This window comes from Rhinatrema bivittatum, chromosome 8 (assembly GCF_901001135.1).
Source record: "Rhinatrema bivittatum chromosome 8, aRhiBiv1.1, whole genome shotgun sequence".
Classification (NCBI taxonomy): Eukaryota; Metazoa; Chordata; class Amphibia; order Gymnophiona; family Rhinatrematidae; genus Rhinatrema; species Rhinatrema bivittatum.
Genome location: NC_042622.1, coordinates 199,688,734 through 199,711,982, shown reverse-complemented (window position 1 = coordinate 199,711,982; position 23,249 = coordinate 199,688,734). Strand labels below are relative to the sequence as shown.

General features: G+C 47.8%; 1 protein-coding gene across 6 annotated transcripts in view; it reads right to left on the bottom strand.

Moving 5' to 3' along the window:
- The window catches only part of CLUH (clustered mitochondria homolog), a 153,935-nt gene that overhangs the window by 10,434 nt on the left and 120,252 nt on the right, over positions 1-23,249 (bottom strand). For all 6 annotated transcript variants that reach the window (XM_029612489.1, XM_029612487.1, XM_029612488.1 and 3 more), the window contains exons 12-25: positions 19,902-20,006; positions 19,037-19,137; positions 18,200-18,352; positions 18,044-18,106; positions 16,167-16,411; positions 15,541-15,625; positions 13,236-13,389; positions 12,488-12,627; positions 10,872-10,952; positions 9,065-9,190; positions 8,337-8,458; positions 7,485-7,578; positions 6,602-6,736; positions 4,603-4,676 (exon numbers count right to left, since the gene is read on the bottom strand). In XM_029612489.1, coding sequence (XP_029468349.1) covers positions 4,603-4,676; positions 6,602-6,736; positions 7,485-7,578; positions 8,337-8,458; positions 9,065-9,190; positions 10,872-10,952; positions 12,488-12,627; positions 13,236-13,389; positions 15,541-15,625; positions 16,167-16,411; positions 18,044-18,106; positions 18,200-18,352; positions 19,037-19,137; positions 19,902-20,006 — 1,678 coding nt within the window. The remainder of the gene's footprint in view (positions 1-4,602; positions 4,677-6,601; positions 6,737-7,484; positions 7,579-8,336; positions 8,459-9,064; positions 9,191-10,871; positions 10,953-12,487; positions 12,628-13,235; positions 13,390-15,540; positions 15,626-16,166; positions 16,412-18,043; positions 18,107-18,199; positions 18,353-19,036; positions 19,138-19,901; positions 20,007-23,249) is intronic.

Genomic DNA, 23,249 nt, shown 5'->3' with positions numbered 1-23,249 from the left:
ATCTGCAGGTGAACAGATCCAGCAAATGGTGGCACAACTCAAGGAGCATTTATGAGACCCTTCACCAACTCTCTCTGATGCCTTCTGAATATTCGACCAAATAACCATTTAGAACAACTTTTTGGAGTCCTTCCTATCGTCCAAAGAATTCCTATCCACCACCGGCTAGAGATCGCTCCAAAAGGCCCAGTCCAGACAACCTCGTAAGCAAAAACCACAAGCAGCTCCTCAGCCAGGCCCTGCTTCCAGTTTTTGACTCCTGCATAGAGAGCAGTAGCCAGCTTCCATTGTCACATGTACCAGTGGGAGGTAGATTGTGTCATTTCAACAACATATGGCTCACAATCACCTCAGACCAGTGGGTCCTAGCCATAATCTCAAGGGTATTACCTGAGCTTTCTCTCCTTCCCACCAGATTCCCCTCCTCGGCTGACATGGGGAACATCAGACCATTCATTACTCCTGGATCAGGAAGTATCCCTCCTTCAATCCAGAGCAATCGAACCAGTGCCCTACTCCCAACAGGGCCTCTGGTTCTATTGCCAGTACTTTCTAATCCCCAAAAAGTCAGGTGGCTTTCGTCCAATTCTGGACCTGCGTGCCCTCAACAAGTACCTCCAATGAGAAAAGTTCAAGATGGTAACCTTGGGTTCCCTCCTTCCTCTTCTGCAAAGAGAAGACTGGCTCTGCTCTCTAGACCTCTAGGACGCTTACACACACATCGCAATAACTCCGTTTCATCGCAAATTTCTGTGATTCTGGTAGGCCCACAGCACTATTAAAACAGAGTGCTTCCATTCGGCCTGGCATCTGCTCCACGAGTCTTCACCAAGTGCCTTGTAGTAGTAGCAGCAGCATTCCTCAGGACTCAAGGTGTCCATGTCTACCCCTATCTCAACGATTGGTTGATCAGGGCTCCCACTCAGCAAGCTGCTCTGTAGTCCCTACGTCTTACTTTACACACTCTGATTTCGCTAGGATTTCTCATCAACTATGTGAAATCTTGCTTAGTCCCATCTCAAACTATCATTCATAGGGGCAGACTTGGACACCTTGCAAGCAAAGGCATTTCTGCCTTGACAACGAGCTCTTGCACACCAGCTACACTCTCAACATCACTCAACTGTATGTCATTTCCTCATTCTGCTAGGACACATGGCGTCCTCTGTACATGTTACCCCAATGGCCCGCTTGGCCATGAGAGTCATGCAGTGGACTCTAAGGTCACAATGGACTCGGTCCATTCAACCACTATCAACCATTATCCACATTACAAACCCACTTCGTCAGTCTCTAGCTTGGTGGAAAAATCAGATCAATCGCCTCCAAGTCCTGCCATTCCAGGCCCCAAATCCTCAAATAACTTACCATCGAAGGAGGCTCCTGTGTCAGGAAGTGGCACAGATATGGGCGGAGGCCCTTTCCCACTCGATGTACCTCAGAGCTACCTACTTGCCGGGAGTGGACAATGTGTTGGCAGACAAGCTGAGTCGCACCTTTCAGCTGCACGAGTGGTCTCTCAACCCCACAGTAGCGAACTCCATATTCCAGCATTGGGGTTATCCTCACATAGATCTCTTTGCGTCACCTCACACCCGCAAAGTAAAGAACTTTTGCTCTCTCACTCGCTGCGAACACTCACACCCAAGAGACTCATTCTCCCTCTCATGGGCCACCGGTCTCCTATATGCATTCCCTCCACTTCCATTTCTCTCGAAGACTCTCGTGAAGGGAACCACGATCCTCCTAGCTCCTCACTGGCCACGCCAAGTGTGGTTTCTGATTTTTCAAGACCTCTCCATTCGCAGGCACATTCCCCTGGGGAAAGGCCCGCTTCTGATCACCCAGAACAATGGGTGCCTTAGACACCCCAATCTTCAGCCCTTGTCCCTGACTGCTGGATGTTGAAAGGCTAATTCTTCAGCCACTCAACCTTTCGGAGCCAGTTTCCTGTATCTTGATTTTCTCGTGGAAAGCTTCCGCGACGCAATCTTATTTTTACAAATGGAACAGGTTTAAGTCATGGTGTTCCTCACTGTCACTTGATCCTTTTACCTGTTCCACCACAAAGTTTCTAGTCTCTCTCTCTGGTACTTGGAAGAGGTTTTTAGACCTGACTCTTATCAGGATGCATGTCAGTGCAGTAGCCACCTTCCATAAATGTGTTGGGGATGTACCCATTTCTGTACAACCCCTTGTGACATGCTTTTTGAAGGGCTTGCTCCACCTCAAACCTCCACTGCGCCCTCCGGCCCCTTCTTGGGACCTCAACCTGGTTTTGGGTCAGCTCATGAAACCACCATTCAAGCCTCTCCAATCCTGTGATCGTCAATATCTCACATGGAAAGTGATTTTTCTTTTGGCAATCACATCTGCTCTCAGAATTACTGAGTTACAGGCCCTAGTTATCTATCCGCCTTACACTAAACTTCTGCACGCCTGGGTAGTACTCTGCACTCACCCTAAGTTTTTGCCTAAGGTAGTATCGGAGTTTCACATTAATCAATCCATTATACTACCAACCTTCTTTCCCAGGCCCCATTCTAATCCAGGAGAACAGGCTCTGCATACCTTTGACTGTAAACGGGCTCTAGCATTCTATCTAGACCGTATAGCTACCCATAGGAAAAGAACACAATTATTTTTCTTTCCATTCCATCAAATTGGGACTGTGGGTTAGCAGACTCTCTCCTCCTGGTTAGCGGACTGCATATCCTTTTGCTATCAGCAAGCAGGCATTCCACTTCAAGACCGTGTTAAAGCACACACTGTGAGGGCCATAGCGACTTCAGTAGCACACCTACGCTCGGTTCTGCTTCCTGACATTTGCAGGGCTATCTGGAGTTCTCTCCATAACTTTACAGCCCATTATTGCTTAGACAAGGCTGGAAGACAAGATTCCATCTTTGGCCAGTCTGTCTTGCGCAGCCTTTTTCCAACTTGATGTACCAACATCCTTCTGCCTGCCCATTAGGGTTCAGGATACCCTCTACCAAATTCCACCCCAGTCTTTGTGCCAATTGCACATCTTGGGTACATTTGGTGCATTTCTCAGACATCCTCAGCTCGGTACTCACCCATTTGTGAGGACAACCATCCTACTTGTCCTGCAAGAAAGCAGAAGTTGCTTACCTGTAACAGGTGTTCTCACAGGACAGCAGGATGTTAGTCCTCTCGAAACCCACCCGCCACACTGTGGTGTTGGGTTCGTTATGTTTTATTTTGTTTAGCACTTCCTGTAGCTTTAAACAAGACTGAAGGGGGACCCCTGCTGGCTGCAGGGTTAGTGCCATGCTGGGCATGCCCAGTAGGGGCCAGTCAAAGTTCTAGAAACTTTGACAAAAGTGTTCCGTGATTGGGCTCCATCCTGTGATGTCACCCATGTGAGGACTAACATCCTGCTGTCCTGTGAGAACACCTGTTACAGGTAAGCAATTTCTGCTTTAGCACAGATTTTGCATTAACATGCAGACTGGTTTCTGCAAGTTAACAGTTCGTGCTAGACAGCACAGGGCTTTTAAAAGAAAGAGGAAGGCTGGGACAGCGTGCGCCAGCAGACTGCCTGCGGGTACAACTTACTTCTGCTTGGAGGAGCAGGTAATTTGTAAAACAAAAAAATGTAGAGCTGGTAAGGGGGGTCAGGGAGGAGAGGAAGGATAGATAGGGGGGGGGGTGGGGGTTAGGGAACTTCCCTACCCCCCTCTGCTCCTTTATTGAAGAGGACTGGGAGGGAATTGGGGAAAGGGCAGATCCTGGCGCTGTGCATTTGACAAACCCCCCCCTTGTGCGTGTCGGCACCCATGCGTGCACTGCTGTAAAATCAGCATGTCCCTCTTAAAATTTACCTTTTATTTTTCCTCAGGAATGAAACCAAGGCAGAAAAGTGAGAGCTCTTCCTGCCTAGCCCCTCTGTGCAAACTGCAGTAAGAGCAACAACATTAGGCCTCTCTTTTTGTCCCCCACCCTGGTTGCTGTCACCTTGAGGGCTCCATCCTCTCCATCAAAATCCTAGCCAGGCAGGCCAGCTTCTCCAGAACAGACTGCAGAGTCCTAAATGACTTCAACTAAGCTTGTGGGTGGACTGAGGATTGCCGGAGCGCTTTGCCTGGCTGCTGCTCCTACCCTTGTTCGGCTGACGTGGAAATCACAGATTTCTCCAGGAGAATCTCTGCCCAGGCCCATTCACCTTTTTAGCTGCCGTATTCAGAAGCGATGCCTGTGACAGCAGCCCAGAGCATTGTGTTATCAGGCTGCTGCACTGTGGCCAGGCTTTGGTGTTCTGGATACAGATACAGCTGAGGTTTTTATTTTGGATTAGGTTTGCACTGGAGGATGCTGCAAGTGGCAAATACTATTTACTTATCCCATATCATTTATAACTTTTTATTTGTCAAATGAAGGTGCTCAGCAGTGATTTTACTGCTATTGAACAGTGTCACACCTGACTTCCCACACAGCACAGCCTAGCTGTTGCATGCACATGTAACATGAGGCAAAGGTGGAAGAGAGAGCTAAATAAAATTGAGTTGCAGTGCACTGCAGTGTGCAAGTGATGAAGAATAAAAGAAAGCTGTGGCAAAGTGAAGCAAAAATTTGTACTACCTTAGTGGGATGAAGAGAATTCCATTGATAATGTTCAACTGTTCCAAAACACTGGCCATGCTGGGAGCTGTGAACTGAGGATTGAAAAAAGATGTGCACACCCAGTGTTAACACAAAGCAATGTCACAGCAAACTTCAGCTTTAAAGAGTGGTACAGACTTGGTGCTTCCCTAAGTGATGCAGCCTGTGCTTTGATGCCTAGACCACATCTTTCAATAGAATTCTGCTTAGGTAAACCAGCATCTTCCTGCAATTTGATTTCCTTTCTTCCCTAGGGACCAAAACAGAGATTGGAATTTCTGAAGATCACAAGTAATGGCTCAGCCCAACTGGGGTGGCAAGGACAGGAGTTGAGAGACTTACAGCACCAAGGCACTGAGGAAGTGGGAGCAAGCCCATAATAGACACGAGATCTCACACTAATGCATTGCACCTATGCTGGGGAGACAGCTGTAGCAATGGTGGCGAGTCTGTAATCACCATAGCAGGAATCCAAAATCAAATACGTGTGCATGCAGATAGGTTCCCTTAAGTAATTAGAGAAGGCAATATCCTTTTAGAGGGGAAAAGTCATGTTCTTGAGGTACTTGCTGGTACCTAATGCCTTGTAATAATGTCATAGTCCCCTGAGGCATTTACACTGCTGCTGGCCAGCCACCACATACTTATATTATGATCCAGTGTAGTTTTCTTTCATGCTCTTTTTATTTTTCTTTTCAGATCTGCTATTGCTTCTACCCTTGAATGGGAAAAAAGTACAATTTTTTTAAAGTAAACTCCCATCCCAAAGCATAATTACAGAGGAAATGGGCTCTGACTACACCAGGATTAAAGTTAGCGAGGCAGGGCTAGGCTCATGGCTGCTATCCACACAGATTCTGTTTGATAATGCAGTGAGGGGAAGCTTCCCAAGGTCATTTCCTCACTGCCCCTGCCCCCACACGGTGCAGACTCATTCCTTTCTCAGCACAGAGCTTATCCATCCTGGGCAAGATCTGAACTTTTTCACTCTCTCACTTTCTGCACTCAAACAAACAAGAGTCTCCTCTGCTCTCTGCAGCCGGAGGTTTGACCAGCACATCACGCCACACCAAGATGGCTGGGCATGCAAAAAGATTTGCCTATGCAACAGAGTGCACAAACTGGTGCTCTTTTCCTTTTTTTATACATGCACAGCTTGCAGGGGCTTCTGCTCCTGTCTCCAGGAACTCATTACGTTTTACATCTGTGGAATGAAAACAGTAGAAAGCTATCGTGCTCTTATGTTTTGCAGTCGGGCGACCCTTGCCATTGTTTATCCTTCTAGGTTTTAGGGAGGTCAGATTTTCAAAACAGCCAGCTTGGGTGTAAAGTCGACAGCTGCTCTGGAGCGCCAGATCTTTGTACAAATATTCCACAAAGAAAAAGTTTGCGTGTACATTCTTGTAAAAAAAAAAAAAAAAAAGTTGCCACTGGTACAACCGGGCCACAAACTCGGCACCTGTTGTTTTCTGAGGGCTAAAATGCAGCTGAGAAAGCAGTAGGTACACCTTTGAAAAAGGCCATGTCCATAATCCCACCCAAAGCTTGACCTTGGAAACCCTTCCCCTTAACCCAACTGAGATGACCCTGGGTGAGTAAGGCTGGGCAATTTTCCGACAGCTGTTCTACCTGGGAAAATGTATTTTGTAAGTTTTCCTTTTAGATGCCTCTCGAAGCATTGTCCCCAGCGAAGCCTGTTCTGGGGACACACGCCAGCACACATTCCCCAAATCCCACAAAAACAAACATTGCAATGTGTACAGGGTCAGTTGTAAAATTAAGTCACCATCTCTATGCTGATTTCCTGATAGCCAAAAGGTCCAAGTGCTGGAAACTTTCCTTGTGAGTGCAAGTGCTTTAAGCATGAGGTACAGGATTAAGAAACCTGATGGAAAACCAGGACTTGATGCTTTCTGCTTTTATGGGGCTCTCTGGCTGGCACAGGGCAAGATTCCAGCCCAGGCGGTCGTGCATTTACCTTCAGAGGCATAATGTTGGCGTTGGATCCGTTCTTGTAGATCTCGTTCATCGTGCGCTGGAGGGCCACCGCTTGCTGGGTCAGGTACTTCAGGTATTCAGAGCTCTCTCTGGTCTTTTCGTGCTGCTCACCAAGCTGGTCAAGCAAAGCGTGAACAAAAGAAAGCAGGTACAGTGAATAAAAACACCCAAGGGCTTCGCGTCTCTTCACTTGGGAGGGGGGGGGGGGGGGCCCGGCCTGTTGCATGAAATGCAACTGCGACACTATCTACAAAAATCAGCAAACATTTCTAGCACGTGAGCACATGCTCTCTGTACCACCTGATGCAGAAAAGCATATGTAACAGAGACCGGGGCTAAGATGTGCACAGGTGGGCTCCTGTGTGAGGAGTGGAGAACATCAGGACGGTGAAGGTCCAGTGACTCTTCCTGCCATTAACGCGCTGCCTCGGATGCCTAAGACTTCTTTTGCTAATGTCTCCCTCTATTTTACATTAAAGTCCACAACAGGCGTGGTAGGGGGTTAAAAAGCAGCACGTGTACCCTCCTCCTCCGTCTTTATCCAACTGATAACAGTCCCTGCTAGCTGTTATGGGTCTTCTGAGGGATGGTTTCTTGCATTATTTGAAGGTAAAGCCCCAGCTGTTGAGTGTTGCCTCTGCTGAGAACACTGGTGCATCAGAGCAAGGGCCTCAGCGCGCGCGCACACCGTGCGGCTTTCAATTTTACTTTATCGTAAGAGTTCGGGTCTGACAGGCAAGCTCCATCACAGGAGTCCATGCTACATCCTCCCTTCCAGAGTCATTAGGGAAATGCACGTTACAGCAGCCAGCAAGCACTGCCTAACAGAGGAGCAGAAAACCTTACATGGGACCCAAGCAGACCTGGTTCTTGTAGATGGCATATCCTTCTTTTTCATGCTGGAGGGCTGACCGGAACTCTGCTTTGCTTTCATACACCCGGGCTACCAGATGATGACTGAAAAAGGGAAAAAATACCTTCAGCAATCCCAAAGCGTTGATGCCTTATTAATAGGCTGTGCCTAGATCAGCAAAAGCTCTGTCCCCACTGCCCCCAAGACTGCAGTCCTATTCTGGTCCGCTGAATGCAGCCTCTGATCTCCACTCCAGTGGCACCATCCTCAGACTGTAGAGAGGGCAGGGACTAAGCCTGCACGCACAGGCCTCACCCTCTCTGGACTTCCATGTGAGGGCAGAGTCAATAAGTGCAGGCTTAGCTTCCATGCTCAATGCAAACGGAGGCCAATGTTGCATTGCTGGAGCAGAGGTCTGGGGTCAGGGTGGAGGATCAACATGGCACCAGCACCGACAGTGCCTAGGGGCAGCATCTGTCCAAATTAATTATTGTTTATTAATGCAGCAGAATGGAATACGGCCCTCAAAACATCCAAAGGATGGCTTCCCCGGCCTATTCCCCCCTCTGGAACATGGGTGACCCACAAACAACAGTTCGAGCTTTAGCAGTGTGCTTGTGTGTAGACACCCTGCCCATTCACCATCTCTGCCAACCATGTCAGCTATCATGCCACAAGCCAATTAGTTGTGCTACTTTCTCCCACTGCATCTGAAACCAATTTAAGACTGGCTGAAGAGAATTCACTTGGTAATTTTAAAACCAGTTGCAAATCAGCTTGCCCACCGATTTTGAGAAGGAGGGGGGGGGTGGGGGTTACCACTGAACTTTCTCCCTCTGCCCCAGGTGTAGCTTTGCCTCACCTAAGCGCAACCTTGAGGGACTTGGCTCCGTGATACTTGGAATTGATTGTCAGGGCGCTCTCCAGGAAGCGGAGGGAGAGGTCGTATTCCATAACCCCATGGAGCACCAGACCGATGTTATTCTAGAGAGACAGAGAGTCACAAGTAGGACCAAAAATTACTCAAAACATGACGAATTGGTTTCCAGAAGACAAAGATCATCGTCATAGCTATGGGAAATGATATAAAGTAGCAAAAACTACCCAAAAGCAGATGGGGCAATGCTATAGGAACAGTTGGCTGGTGCCAATAAGCTGCCAGAATCTTCCTGAACACGAGAGCTCGAGGGTAGAGGAAACTTTAGGAAAATAAACCATGCAAAGTGTTATAAAAACACTTTTGTAAAAATAAATATTAACAGTGAAGATTAAAGAAATTACCCAAGGAATGCATAGGTACACAGACACCATGCAAATGTTCCTAACAGGATCTAAAGTCAGAAGTTAGGGACCCAAATGTCTTGCAAATCCTGGACAAACTTAGTCTTAACAAGTACATAACAGGTGTACAGTCAGCTCAGCCTGACTGTACACCTGCAATGAACGAGGACATGAAAGAGGTCAAACATGGCTACAGCACTAAGCCCATCGTTAGCAGACTGGTGCTGAAGCCTGGATGGCCATGCGCCCTGCTGGGAATGGCTGAACAGATGTGGATGGTAGTGGCATTCATTCCAAAGACTGACTTACATCTAAGAGCGCCATCTCGGGGTGATCTTCGCCAAACACCAAGAGCATGAGGTAGCGGGCCCGGTAAAGCAGATTCAGTGCAGTGGACAGCTGGCTGTTTGCAAAGCAGTACAAAGCAAGGTGCATCTACAACACAGGAAATACCCTGTTACAGAGGTTGCCACAAGGTCAGGAAAGACACCAGTCCTCACTGCCCTTTTTGAAGCTCAACTAATCGCTGCTAATCCACAAGGAGCTATCCGTTCCACCCGCCCATTCAAGCATGCCACTGGAGCCTACGTCATTCATGCTGGGACCTTGGAATGGGGCAGTGTGGCTTAATTACACTCCCCTTTCACCATTATGCTTTAAATCCTGATGTGGGATAAGTTAGGTGGTTAGATCCTATTTTCTAGCCCACTAAATACTTGCCAACATTGTGAACTGAACACAATTCAATCTACTTATTTAACATCTTTTTTATACAGACATTAAAATACACATCATATCGGTTTACATAATAACAAAAAGGTGGAAAATACAAATAACAGGGGGAGGGGAGAACTGAGAGCAGGGGGTTGAAGAGGAGGACCCCAAAACTAAAGAGAAGGAGAGGGGCGAAAGGAGCGGTAACAAGTTAACTAAAATGCAAATATACAAAATATACAAGAGTTACGGGGTAGCAGGGGGTCAAGGGTGAAAGTTGTAAATGTACAAGATATTCAAGGGTTACAGAATACAGAGGTACAGGGAGGTCATAAGAGTTAGTCCGGGAATGCTTGATGGAAAAGCCAGGTCTTTAGCAATTTTCTAAATTTAGAGGAGCAGGGGTCCATACGAAGATTGGGAGGTAGATCATTCCAATGCGTGGGGCCGGCAATTGAGAAGGCACGGTTCCTTGTGGCTGAGAGGCGGGCTTTTTTAAGAGAGGGAACTAGCAGTGTACATTTCTGAATTGTCCTAGTGGGGCGGGAGGAATGTGCGGGTTGGAGGGGTTCATTGAGCCATGCAGAGTTGTGGTTGTAGACAGCTTTGTGTATAATGGTGAGGGTTTTGAACAGGATACGGGAGGAAATAGGGAGCCAGTGTAGGTTTTTAAGGATGGGGGTGATATGGTCTGATTTGCGTGTGTTACTAATCAGCCTTGCTGTGGCATTTTGAAGTATTTGGAGAGGTCTGATGGAGGAGGAAGGAAGGCCAAGGTACAAGGAGTTGCAGTAATCTAATTTAGAGGATAAGGTGGCTTGGATAACGGTTTTGAGGTCATGGGTATGGAGGAGGGATTTGAGCTTTTTCAAGACCGTGAGTTTGTAAAAACCTCCCTTTATAAAGGAGGTGATGTGGTTTTTGAGGCTCAGGTGTGGGTCGATTAGGACACCTAAGTTCCGTACAGAGGGTTGTGAGAGGAGAGAAGTGGTCAGAGGGTCTGTAGGTGTGTCTAGCTTGAAGGTTTGGTGGTTATGGAATCTTGCAAGCAGATTGCCAGCTTTGCCCAATCTAATTGGGCAAAGCTGGCAATCTGCTTGCAAGAGTCTGTTGGAGCTCAGTACTGGAAAAGCAGGAGTTCTGCAGGTCAGGACTGAGGGGCTTTGGCAGAGCTGGGTGCTCACTCAGTACTGGAGAAGCAGGGGGTGCTGCAGGTCAGGACCAAGGTGCACGGGTGACTGCATTCATAGCACCGGGACTGCACTAGCAGACTTGTGCTGCACCTGCTCAATGCTACCAGTTTTTGAATTGCTTGAATACCACAAATGCAGCCATTTAAAAATATATATCCCCTCCGCTCACTTGCAAAGTAGTAATTCCATAAGAGTTAGCATCCACTTACATATTCTTGGATGGTGCTGGGATGCTCAATGCTCAGCACTCGCTCACTCATGAGCACTGCTTTCTGCTGATTACTTAAGGCCTGGAGAAGAGAGAGGAAAGGAAGATGGCAGAAGCTCGTAGCTACAACTTGTAAGAGTGCCTGGAGCACACTCCTGCTTTCTGGAGCTATCGATGGACGTGCAGGCAGAGCAAAGCACTCACAATCTATCACACTGCCCACTACGGACAGAACAAAGGATCACTTAATGCAGTACGAGGACAAGTTAAGAGTTTTCACCACATCACGGTTCCTTTGCAGCTTCCCCTTCCAGTCTTAAGATTTCCTTTTTATGTTTTTCTTCTTGCAGTTTGTGGAATGAAAGGCGTATTGTTTTTATTATGGGAAGTCTCCTCCCCCCCCCCCCCCCCCCCCAAGTCCATGGCTCCTGCGGCCTCAGCAGCTGTTGCAGTGCACCTATGTAGGGATCTGCTGACAATCAGTGCCGCAGCACCCCCAAATCGACTTTGCAACTGTAGGAGCGACTAAGTAGGAGGAGCTTAGAACATGTCTACACGGTATCTCCCCTGGAATAAAAGAGGGATTGAGCATTTTCTGAGCCATTTCCATGCATAACATTCTGTTTTAGGGGTTGTTGAAAATTGCCTGCTCGATCTGCAAGTAACAGTGTGCACTGTTGTGCCAGCACAGGCGTGCTTTTATGCGCAGAGAGCGGAGGCCCTCCTGGGACAGAGGTTAGACCTTATGTGCACACAAAGTTGCAGGAAAACATCCCCGCAGACATAGCCAGCTTTTTCTGACTCAGTTTTCAAGGGAAACGTTTTCCCCTTGCAAATGGACATAAAGCACTGGCAGACTTTACACTTCTGGGCACAGTTTGAAAGTTGCTTTCCAAATGGATAACCAAGCAGGCTGGAAATAATTTTGCTTAACTCTCAAAGGAATTGGTACAAGTGCTTTGAGGTCAGAGAAAAGGAGGTTTAAAGTCATTAAAATACCGATTTATATTAAAGAACTCGCACCAAGCGCAGCAAAGCAAATAACTCCGACAGTTTTTGTTTCTAACAAGTAGGAAGTCATAAAAGAAGCAAATTTCAACGTGCCCACATTGGTGCGAGGTCTGCCCGGACTTTCCAACAATTTCACTCTGAAAATTGCTCAAGGAAAAAGAACACGTAGAGGTTTGCATCTGCTTTTTCTGCAGATCCTTTTTCCCCGACCAAAACTCTGGGTATGGTTTCTATAAGTCCAATACTGTATGCTTAATTCCCCCTCCCCCAGGAAACGTCACCACCACAACAAAAGGTAAAAGTAACACGCGTTGTGGAGCTATGTGCGTCCTTTTACCTGCGTACAGAGTGGGCAGTACTTAGCCAATTTCCGAAGTTTGTACCCATGGATCCGTTTTGCAAATCACCTTCCACTCTCCTACATCTCAAAATATCTTATGTGAAACACGAACACAGCCAACCCCCTCCCTCCCAACCCCCGCTACAAAAATGTACATTTGCAACAGTCACCACAGGCAGTGGCTGGAGAGCTGACAAGGGAACAGGCCCCTCGTTAATAATATACTCGCAGTGGAAGCAAAGAGGGAAGACAGGCCCTGCTGGTACCTCTGAGTAGTCCCCCATGATGTAGTTGAGACGGGCGAGGAGTCGCAGGCAGGCACAGATTTCCACATGCATAGCACCGTACACGTTATTAAACAGGTTCAAGGCCTCATTGATCAGTTCACAGCCTTCCTTCAGGAAACCTTAAAATAAGACAATTTTACAATAAGCAAAATTTCATTTGCCTCTTCCCACTGCTCCTGGTGGAACGGTTCAATCCAGGCATTCAGAAAACGCCTCTAGCGCGGCGGGCTTGCAAATGGCATTTCTATGTGCTACCGTAGTAAGACAGTGCATTCTAACTGAATCTATATTTACAGTTTCTACCATCCCTTTCTGGAATGATTGCCTGGGAAGCTTGGTGTCCTTTGCTGGTCAAGGCCTGGAAGGCGAAGCCTCTTCCTGACGCTGAACCCTTCAGAGTCTCTGTCACCAGCAGGGGTCACCTTTCCTCTTCCCCAAAACATGAGTGCATCACCTCTGCGACCTGAACCACACCCTGAGTCCCTTGTCAATGCCCATCCCGACCACTGGATGATGAAACAGAGCCACACATCAGATAGCACTGCCACAAAAATATGCCCTGGTTATCTAGAACTTTTGGTGCACAATTCCTTTCACAGGGATTTTTTTTTTATTTAAAACTGTATTAGCCATTAAAAAGGACTTCAGTGTCTATCTCTGCACACATTATAGGGCCTGGGAAAGGCATCTTCCTGTACCAGTGCTGTCTGTGCTGGAGGCCATTTACCTTGCTGCACCTTGGCTTGCCCGCTCTGAAAGAAGTGGAAGGCATCGGACGCTTTGGGGTTCACGTGCTTCACGACGGGGAAGATGTTGAGAATGTCCTCTTCTGTGAAAGTGGGCTTGTGGCGGCTGTCAAAGTTATACTCCTTGAGCAGAATCTGAGAGCAACAGGAACAGTATTGGGAGAGAGAACATAAGAACATAAGAAAATGCCATACTGGGTCAGACCAAGGGTCCAGCATCCTGTTTCCAACAGTGGCCAATCCAGGCCATAAGAACCTGGCAAGTGCCCAAAAACTAAGCCTATTCCATGTAACCATTGCTAATGGCAGTACCTATTCTCTAAGTGAACTTAATAGCAGGTAATGGACTTCTCCTCCAAGAACTTATCCAATCCTTTTTTAAACACAGCTATACTAACTGCACTAACCACATCCTCTGGCAACAAATTCCAGAGTTTAATTGTGCGTTGAGTAAAAAAGAACTTTCTTAATTCTGCAAAGTAATCCCTAACTAATTTTGAGTAGAGGCAGGGAAAATTTAAGAAGAGATCATTTAGGAGTGTTACAGAAACGTAACATTATAAAGTCATAGCAAAAACATAGAACTAACTGGACTTATAACTTTAAACTAACCCCGTATCGGCCGGGGAAGATGTATTGGGCCTGCGGGCTTCTACAAACTGACGAAGTTGATCAACTTGGAAGAAAATAAAACATTCATCCCCTTTACTTAGAGTGCATCTGCAAGGATATCGAAGCTTAAAAGAGAAGCCTAACGTAACCACATCCTGCCTTAAAGTGAGGAATTCTCTCCTCCTGATTTGGGTAACTTGTGCTAAATCAGGATAAATACATATTACCTGACCCTAGAATGATACGTTTCTGTAACACTCCTAAATGATCTCTTCTTAAATTTTCCCTGCCTCTACTCAAAATTAGTTAGGGATTACTTTGCAGAATTAAGATAAAAGTTTAAAGAAGGATATGGTAATGAAACATTATGGTATTGTGTATTCTGTTTACTTGTTTAGGATAACTGGCTTTTTTTTTTTTGGACATCTGGCATATTGAAATAGATTATCTATTTCTTATTTCTTTATTTGAATTATTTTCTGTACCAGATATTGAACCATACCTGAAATAACTCTTTTTCTTGTGTTGTAATAATATTGAAAATGAATAAATAAAGAATTAAAAAAAAAAGAACTTTCTCCAATTAGCTTTAAATGTGCCCCATGCTAACTTCATGGAGTGCCCCCTAGTCTTTCTACTATCCGAAAGAGTAAATAACCGATTCACATCTACCCGTTCTAGACCTCTCATGATTTTAAACACCTCTATCATATCCCCCCTCAGTCGTCTCTTCTCCAAGCTGAAAAGTCCTAACCTCTTTAGTCTTTCCTCATAGGGGAGTTGTTCCATTCCCCTTATCATTTTGGTAGCCCTTCTCTGTACCTTCTCCATCGCAATTATATCTTTTTTGAGATGCAGCGACCAGAATTGTACACCGTATTTAAGGTGTGGTCTCACCATGGAGCGATACAGAGGCATTATGACAATTGTCGTTTTATTCACCATTCCCTTTCTAATAATTCCCAACATTCTGTTTGCTTTTTTGACTGCCGCAGCACACTGCACCGATGATTTCAATGTGTTATCCACTATGACACCTAGATCTCTTTCTTGGGTTGTAGCACCTAATATGGAACCCAACATTGTGTAATTATAGCATGGGTTATTTTTCCCTATATGCATCACCTTGCATATAGGTTGGTCCTCCATTAGAAGACTGGCTTTTAGCTGGGACAAGGGCCTAATGTGACAGTGGAAATGCTGCAGACATTGCCTGGCTCAGCCCCGTCACCTCCCATAGCACTAATCAGTTACAGCCATGCCTGCCTCTGGAGTCTGCTTCGTCTCAGGTTGCACAATCTAGACTTCCGACTAGCGCCAGGCAAACCGGATGCCAGAACATTCAGGGGCACAGCAGAGGCTGAACTCGGATTGGTACGTCCACAACTGAAACACTCTAACCCCCCCCCCCCCCCCCCCAACACACTCGTAGCCCTCAACTTCCTTCTCCTCCTCAGCCATAGCTTACAAAATCATAAGGGCCTGAATTTAATGAAAATTAAATCGAGAGATAAAAAGCAGCTACTATCTTAAGAACTCAATCATCGCACAAGTAAAGAAACCAGAACAAAAACAATGAGCTTTCAGTTTTTTGAAAGGCCTCGCCCCAGCTCAGTGCAGCTCTGCTCGCCTACTGACCTCGCTGTGAGAAGCTTCCCTGTACCGGGATATTACCTGGATGCCGGTTTTGATGGAAATCTCTCTTAGGAGGGTGATTTTCAGGAAGCCGTAAGTCTCTACCGCATGGTCAACATTTTCACTGCATAATGAACAGAGAATAAGTCACTCCACCCTTGCACCCGATGTCACGAGAAAGCTCTCTCGATTCAGTGGTGCCTCACACACGCATGCCAGTCCCCCAGCGACGCAGGATTTCCCTTCATCCCCCCCCCCTTACAGCTCAATGACCCCCTCCCTCAGCACTCCCCAGCCCCACAACACCCATTTTCTATGTGCACGAGGCTGGGTTACGTGCATAGCGGTAAGCGCACTACCCCCAGGCAATTTTATAACAAGTCATTCCCCTCCCCTCCCCCCCCCCCCGGGATGGTCTCCAGGGAGCGGCGCTTCTCACCTGCTGCCTCCTCTTTATACGACTTCCCTCACGAGCCCCCAGAGCCCTGCGCGGTTCCCGCTTCGGAAGGAAGCTGGCAGAGGAGGCAGCAGCGGGTAAGGAGCGATGTTCAATGACCCCACCCTCCTATCCGCAGAGGGCCACGGCGCAGAGAATCGGGGGGGGGGGGGGGGGGGGGAGAGCAGGACTTTGCGGCCACCGAGACCTGCCCTGCCTTGTGCCTTACCATTCAAGACTAAAATCAAAGTAGCTTTTCGCCTCCGAGCAGATATTCTTCCACAGCTCCTGGGGCGTTGTGCTTGCCCAGGCCGTGTTGTCCACATTTCCAAGGTTGCGGTTTTTCCGCTTCTTATTCCTCTTCTTGGAGACCAGCTCGTCTGCGGGCAGGTGGGCGATGGGATTGGGGAAGGAGCTTAAGAAGCAGTTCAGGAAGTGACTAATGGCAGCGGACAAACCGGAAAGTTCCACTCCCTGCACAAAAAGCAAACCAGGGAGCTTAAACTTAAGGGGCTCTTTATTTATAAACAGCCGCTGGTCAGTTTAGTGCTCATGTACAAGTGCAAGACTGACACCACATGCAAACAGATTCTTCCAAAAAAACCCACGGAACAAGTACAACACGGACAGCAGAAGTGTAAGCTCACCCCGTTCCACACACAAACACACTCTGCCCACCTCAGCACAGGATCGGACAGAGCAAACCTCCCACACACCCACACTACTACAGGACAGGTTCGGCACAGGCAGCAACAGCAGAGCAAGACACACACAACTACTACTACTACTACTACTACTACTACTACTACTACTAGACAGGTACAGCACAGGCAGGGGCAGAGCAAACCTCCCACACACTCAATACTACAGGACAGGTCGGCACAGACAGGGACAGAGCAAACCTTACACACACAATACTACAAGACAGGTATGGCACAGGCAGAGACAGAGCAAACCTCACATACACACACACACACAATTACAGGACAGGTATGGCACAGGCAGCAACAGCAGAGCAAGCCACACACACTGCTACAGAACAAGTACACAGGCAGCAGCAGGGCAAGCCTCCCACACACACATACCCACACACTGCCCCAGCACAGAACAGGTAGGTTGACAGCAGCAGTGCAAAGCTCACACACACACACACACACACACACTATCCCACCACAGAACAGGCAGCAGCAGTGCAAGCCTCACACACACACAGCCACAACACAGAACAGGTACATCACAAGCAGAAACTGTACAAGCCTCACACACATACACATACTGCCAACACCACAGAACAGGTACAGCACAAGCAGCAGCAGGGCAAACCACACACTACTACTACAGAACAGGTACAGCACAAGCAAAAGCTATGCAAGCCTAACTCACACAGCCACAGAACAGGTACAGCACAAGCAAAAGCTGTGCAAGCCTAACTCACATACACAGCCACAGAACAGGTACAGCACAGGCAGCAGCAGTGCAAGCCTAACACACACACACAGCTACAGAACAGGTACAACATAGGCAGCAGCAGTGCAAGGCACACACACACACACACACACACACACACTGCCCCACCACAGAACAGGCAGCAGCAGTGCAAGCCTCACACGCGCACACACATACTCTACCACATAACCGATAGAGTACAAGCAGGAACTGAGTAAGCCTCACATATACTACCACAGAACAGGTTCAGCACAGGCAGCAGCAGTGCAAGCCTCACGCACATACTACCACAGAATAGGTACAGCACAGGCAGCAGCAGAGCAACCACTACTACACACACATACAACTATAGAACAGGAATGGCACAGGCAGTAGCAGCAGTACAAGCCACAACCACTGCCCTACCACAACGCAGGCAGCAGCAGTGCAAGCCACACACACACACACACACACAGAACAGGTACATCCCAGGCAGCAGCAGGGCACTTTCTTCCTTCACACACACTATCTCGCTAATATCCATTAGCACAAGTTTCTACATAATCTCCGTTCAGTTTATTCACCTTGGTTTAGCTTTTGTCCTGGACAAGGGTAGACAGAATTTGACTCCATAAGTATTACTTGAAAAATGGGGTAATTACTGACTGCAGAATGTCCTACCTGCAGATACGCTTTGAAGATGTGTTTGGCCGATCTGGTGATCAACTCAATTATCCCGATTCTCTGTTCAAACAAAAGAAAAGCAACATAACGTGTCAGTGGTCCTAGATGTTCCAGCAGCTATTCTATAGCAGCTCCTCCTCAGTAACCACTCACATAGATGTGATCCAGCTGTGTCCTGGCAGGGGTCTGGGTGACAAAATCGACAACTTTACCGAGGTATCGCATGTTAATGCCTCTTTGGTGCATTGCTTCTGTTAAGGTAGCGCCATCCATAGGCAGAACAGTGTGATCCAAGCAATCTTTTATCTGCAAATAAAGTTAATTTCAACTTGTGAAGTTGTCCCAGAGGCAGTGTTAATCTGATGGGCATCCACCGCCCTGCAGTGCAAGTTTTTGGTACATTTGACCCATCCAGTAGTTGCCTCAGTATCTTTTCTTGTGACTAGTTCTGGTAATTTTTTTTTTTTTTTTAGCTGCCTCACACTTTCAAACCCATGAAAGTACTTGCCATCCTGGCAAGACCCCGGTGTCATCCCCGAAATGCATCAGACGTGAGCTTCGTTGGACACCCCAGAATGAGCAGGCACTGTAACCTACTGGCCAGAGAACAAGTCCGGAGAAGCGGGAGCTCCAACTTCCAATCTCACCTCAGTCTCTCAGAAAACCTCCCAGTGCACTGGGTCCTTTGGGGCGGGACTAGCTCACCTCCCGCACCTCCCGCACCAACCACACTACCCTCCCCTCCCATGCAGCACGTGGAGCTTGGTATGCAAACATTAGGATCTCAAGTCCTTTTTGTTGGCAATGTAAAGGAACCGAACTGGACCAGATCTTTCTCCTGTGCACTGCCAGTTACACCAAACGTTTTACAGCTAGAACATAGATGTGACCAGTGACCGCCACAGTCAAACCCCAAGATCAGAGAGTAGAAGCTTTGCGATGGCAGGGATGAAGGCGTGGCGGGAAACAACCCAATTCCTGGTTCCTTACCAAGCACGGGATCTGGCAGGAGAGCAAGAAGGCAGAGGTGTCCTTTAACAACTGCTTTTGACCTTGCACCTCCTCTGCACTGGAGTCGGGGAAACGGACACCTGCAGCAGGAGGGAGAGCAGGGGACATTCTGAGGGAGGCAGGCAGACTCCTGGGCATCAGTAGAAAGCTTTGCTTTGTTAACCTGCATGCACAGATACAGGCATACGGATACTATGCTTACTGTAAAAGCAGTAAAGGTGCCTAGTAGGTTAGCAGGATTCCTACTTTGGGGGAGACTGGAAAGCTGACTAGCAGACATTACACTGCGGGGTAGATGGAGGGAGGAGCCTATGTACAAGACAGTAGTAATCCCATCAACGGAAAAAGCAGGGCAATGAAAAATATATTATAGCAGCTAGACTACTGCAAACATGACTCCTTTTCCTGCATACCCTTTTGGTCTTATTCTTAGGTCTCCTTTCTTTCAGTCATAATATTTTCTATGGGTTTTTTTTACACATTTGTTTTTTAAATAAAAGGTACTCCATGGAAGACAGTTTTTGTTATAGACATGCTTCTTTCACACTGTATTTAATTACATTATTTCAGTGCAATGCCTGCATAGCCTTCTGAGGGGGTGGGGATGGGCACGGCTAATGTACTTTAGCCACTACGGCTAAACAGGTAGCGCTTTCAGAAACATTACACAAAGATATCACCAAAAACAGAACAAGAAAGGCTGGGGGATCTCTTAATAACTGTGTTTTAATTAATTAATGAATTGTCTAAATCGCTCAGGTCTATGATGCCAAAGTAAAACCATGAATGCGAATACCTCGGGGCCATGACTTTCTGCCATGGGTACCCATAATTGTGCCCGTACCTGGTGAGAAGATGTCAGGGTTAAAGCGGATATCGAAAGAAGTGTCGCTGATGGAACCCACAGCCTTGCAGGCATTCTGGATCACCTCCCTGCTTTTGGGATCCACTAAACATGAAGGGGAAGGGAGGAAAGAGAAAAGAAGGCATTACCAGAATCCAAAAATGCACAACCGCAGGGAATTAAAAAACAAAACAAAACAAAACAGTACATCACACATGTCTTTGCAGCAGGTCACATTCATTTCACAACAGCGGATTTGCCATCTTAAGAGGAGATGACAAAAATAAAAAGCAGGCACAAAGCTGTATGTTAGTACTGCTGAAGCTGTTGCTCTTCCACACCACAGAGGCCACTAGATTTAATATTTAAATGTGAAGGATAGTGAGAATCCAGCATTTAACCATGAACTGTGAGAGACTCTGCTCATAACTGTGGTTCACTGGAAAAGCAAACGCTCCCATGAAATGCTACCTATGTAAAGGAAAATTGGTTCTTACCTCCTAATTTTCATTCCTGTAGTACCATAGATTAGTCCAAACTCCTGGGTTTTTTCCTCCCTGTCAGCAGATGGATAGGCTTACACCTCTGCTTAGGCGACTTTCTTGTAGCCACCACTGAAGCTGAGAACATATCTCTGCTGGTAGGTGGAGGCAAATCGAGTAGTCTTGGGACAGTGGGTTCCAGCGTTATAGTAAGAAGTGTTGGTGTGGCCGCATGTGAGCCCTTGCCCACGGTACTTCCAGAGTTGATGCCATGAGCCCGAGGACCTGAAAGTAGTCCCATACTTTGGGGCGCATAGTGGTTATCAATCGGCGTACTTTTCCATCAGGTTTCTCCTTATCGGGGAAGGGAGGAAGACCTTGTTCTGTCTGGTGTCGAAACAAGCCCCCCAGGTACTCTAAGGACTGAGAGGGCTGAAGACTGTTCTTGACCGTGTTCACGACCCAACCGAGATCCTGCAGGTCACCTGAAGGCTCTCTTCCGAAGACTTCGCCTGGATCAGCCAGTCGTCCAACTAAGAGTATACCAAGATCCCTTCTTTCCTCAGTGTTGCCACCATGACCACCATAATTTTGGAGAATGTTCTGGGGGCGGTTGCCAGGCCGAAGGGTAGTGCCCGGAACTGGTAATGGTGGCCCAGTACTGCAAAATGTAGAAAACATTGGTGGTCTTTTGTTGGACTGGGATGTGAAGGTAGGCCTCAGAGATCCAGGGAGGTTAGGAACTCTCCTGGTTGCACTGCCATTATTACTGAGTGGATAGTTTCCATGTGGAAGTGTACGATCCGCAGATGACGTTCTTGAGGTCCAGGGTGGGTTTGAATGACCCTTCTTTCTTGGGCACAATAAAATAGAATAGTGCCCTGTATTTGGCTGGGGTACAGGCACCAGAGTTATAGCCTTCAGACTGAGTAGGGCAATATCAGCCTTCAGACTGGCAGGGTGATATAAATTTATCCCGAGGGATGCTGTGAAATTCCAGAGAGCAACCTTCTCGTACGATGTTTAGTACCCATTTATCTGACGTGATCTCAACCTATCGTTGGTAGGAGAGTCAACCCACTATTTCTTCTTCCTGTGAATGGGTCGGCCCATCCTCATTGGGAAGCTCGGGTCGATCTTGCCCCCAGACCTGTTCCTCTCTTGGGTTGTCTGTTCCGAAAGGACTGAGACCTCCCTGATGGTCGAGGTGCCTGGAATGATGAATTTCTATAGGGTCGGAAACGTTGAAAGCCTCTGCCCCTAGGTTTCCTGGGGGAGGGGTGCTGGGATCTTTTTCCTCTGTCTTCCAGTAACCGAGGCACAGAAGATTCACCCCACTTGCTAGCTAACATCTCTAATAGGAGAGATCCCTTAAAGAGCATTTTTGTGAGATTCGCCTTAGAAGACGTGTCTGCAGACCAGTAACCGCAACCATAACTGCCTTCTGGCCGCCACTACTGAGACTACGCCTCTGGCTGAGGTACGCACCAGGGTTGAGCTTTCGTCCGTCAGGAAGGCTGCGGCAGGTTCAATCGCTTCTCTGGCATACATTCCGGAATTATCTGCCCCTCTCGAGAGGAGCAAGCAGGAGTGTACCACCAGCATGCAGCAGGAAGCGATCTGCAGTGTCATTGCTGTTGTGTCAAAGGCTGGCTTAAGGATGGATTCTAATCGTCTATCTTGAGTATCCTTCAATGCTGCCCCTCCCTCAACGGGAATGGTTGTTCGCTTTGAGACGGCGCAGACCATGGTGTCCACTTTCAGAAAACGCAGGCGTTCCTTGGTCGCTGGTTCCAGTGGGTACAAGGCTTCCAAAGCCCGACCTCCTTTAAAGTTCGCCTCTGGGGCATCCCATTCCAGGTCAATCAGTTCCTGGATAGCTTCTAGCATTGGGAAATAGCTGGAGGCTTTACGAAGGGACACTAAGATGGGGTTCTTCTTTGGTTCCACCATAGGGTCTGTGCCTGGAATCCCCAGAGTCTTGAGAGTCTGGGAGACAAGAGCTGGCAATTCATCTTTGTGGAAGAAGCAAAGCATGATTCTGTATGGTTCCAGGCCTGGCGGATTTCCCCTTCCTCCAGCGAGCCACTGTCATCTGTGGTGTCTGGGTCCTTGTTAGGGACATTCTTGGTAAGGCGGGGCATGTCTTGAGGTATCCGAGCAGGGGCAGGAGGGTCAGGTGCTCCTGGCTTGGATTCCACCTGGGTCGTGGCTGGGGCTGCCTGTGCCTGAATGAAGGCTTGCAGTCCCTGGAAAATTTCCAACCAGGAGAAGGCCCCTGGATCAATATTAGTTCCAGGAGGAGTCTGAGTAGGGGCCACTGAGATGCCCTCTCGTGGAGAGGATGCTACTTCGGAATTGCTTAGATCCGGGGTGCTGTCGGATGAGGTAGTTCTCGACCCATCCTCCATCTGTGAAAGTCAGGCTTGGATGGTCCTCCCTGGACTTCCTGGCAGTGTTGACATAGGCAGGTCTCCAGTTCAGGCTGTGCAGCTCTGATGTGGCAGGCTGTGCAAAGGGAGTGCTTTCTGAGCTTCTTTGCCACCGGTGCCATTGCCTCTGTGTATAATTGCACAGGTAAATATGCGCGCGAGTAGATATGAGTGTGGCTGTGTGTGCAGTTGTGCGCGCGGCTATGTTACAGACGTGCAAGTTGGGCGCACTGACTGTCCGGCCTGCCCTGCATGTACCGACGGCCAAAGGGAGGAAGATGGCACCAGAGCACACCGGGAGCAAAATGGCATCACCATGTGGCTGACTCACCAAGCCGAAAATGGGGCCTAGCCCATCGGGGGCTGCTCAACCCATTTGGAGACTCCCCTTGTTACCTCACCGGGATCTATACGGCTCACAGAGAAGGAGACCA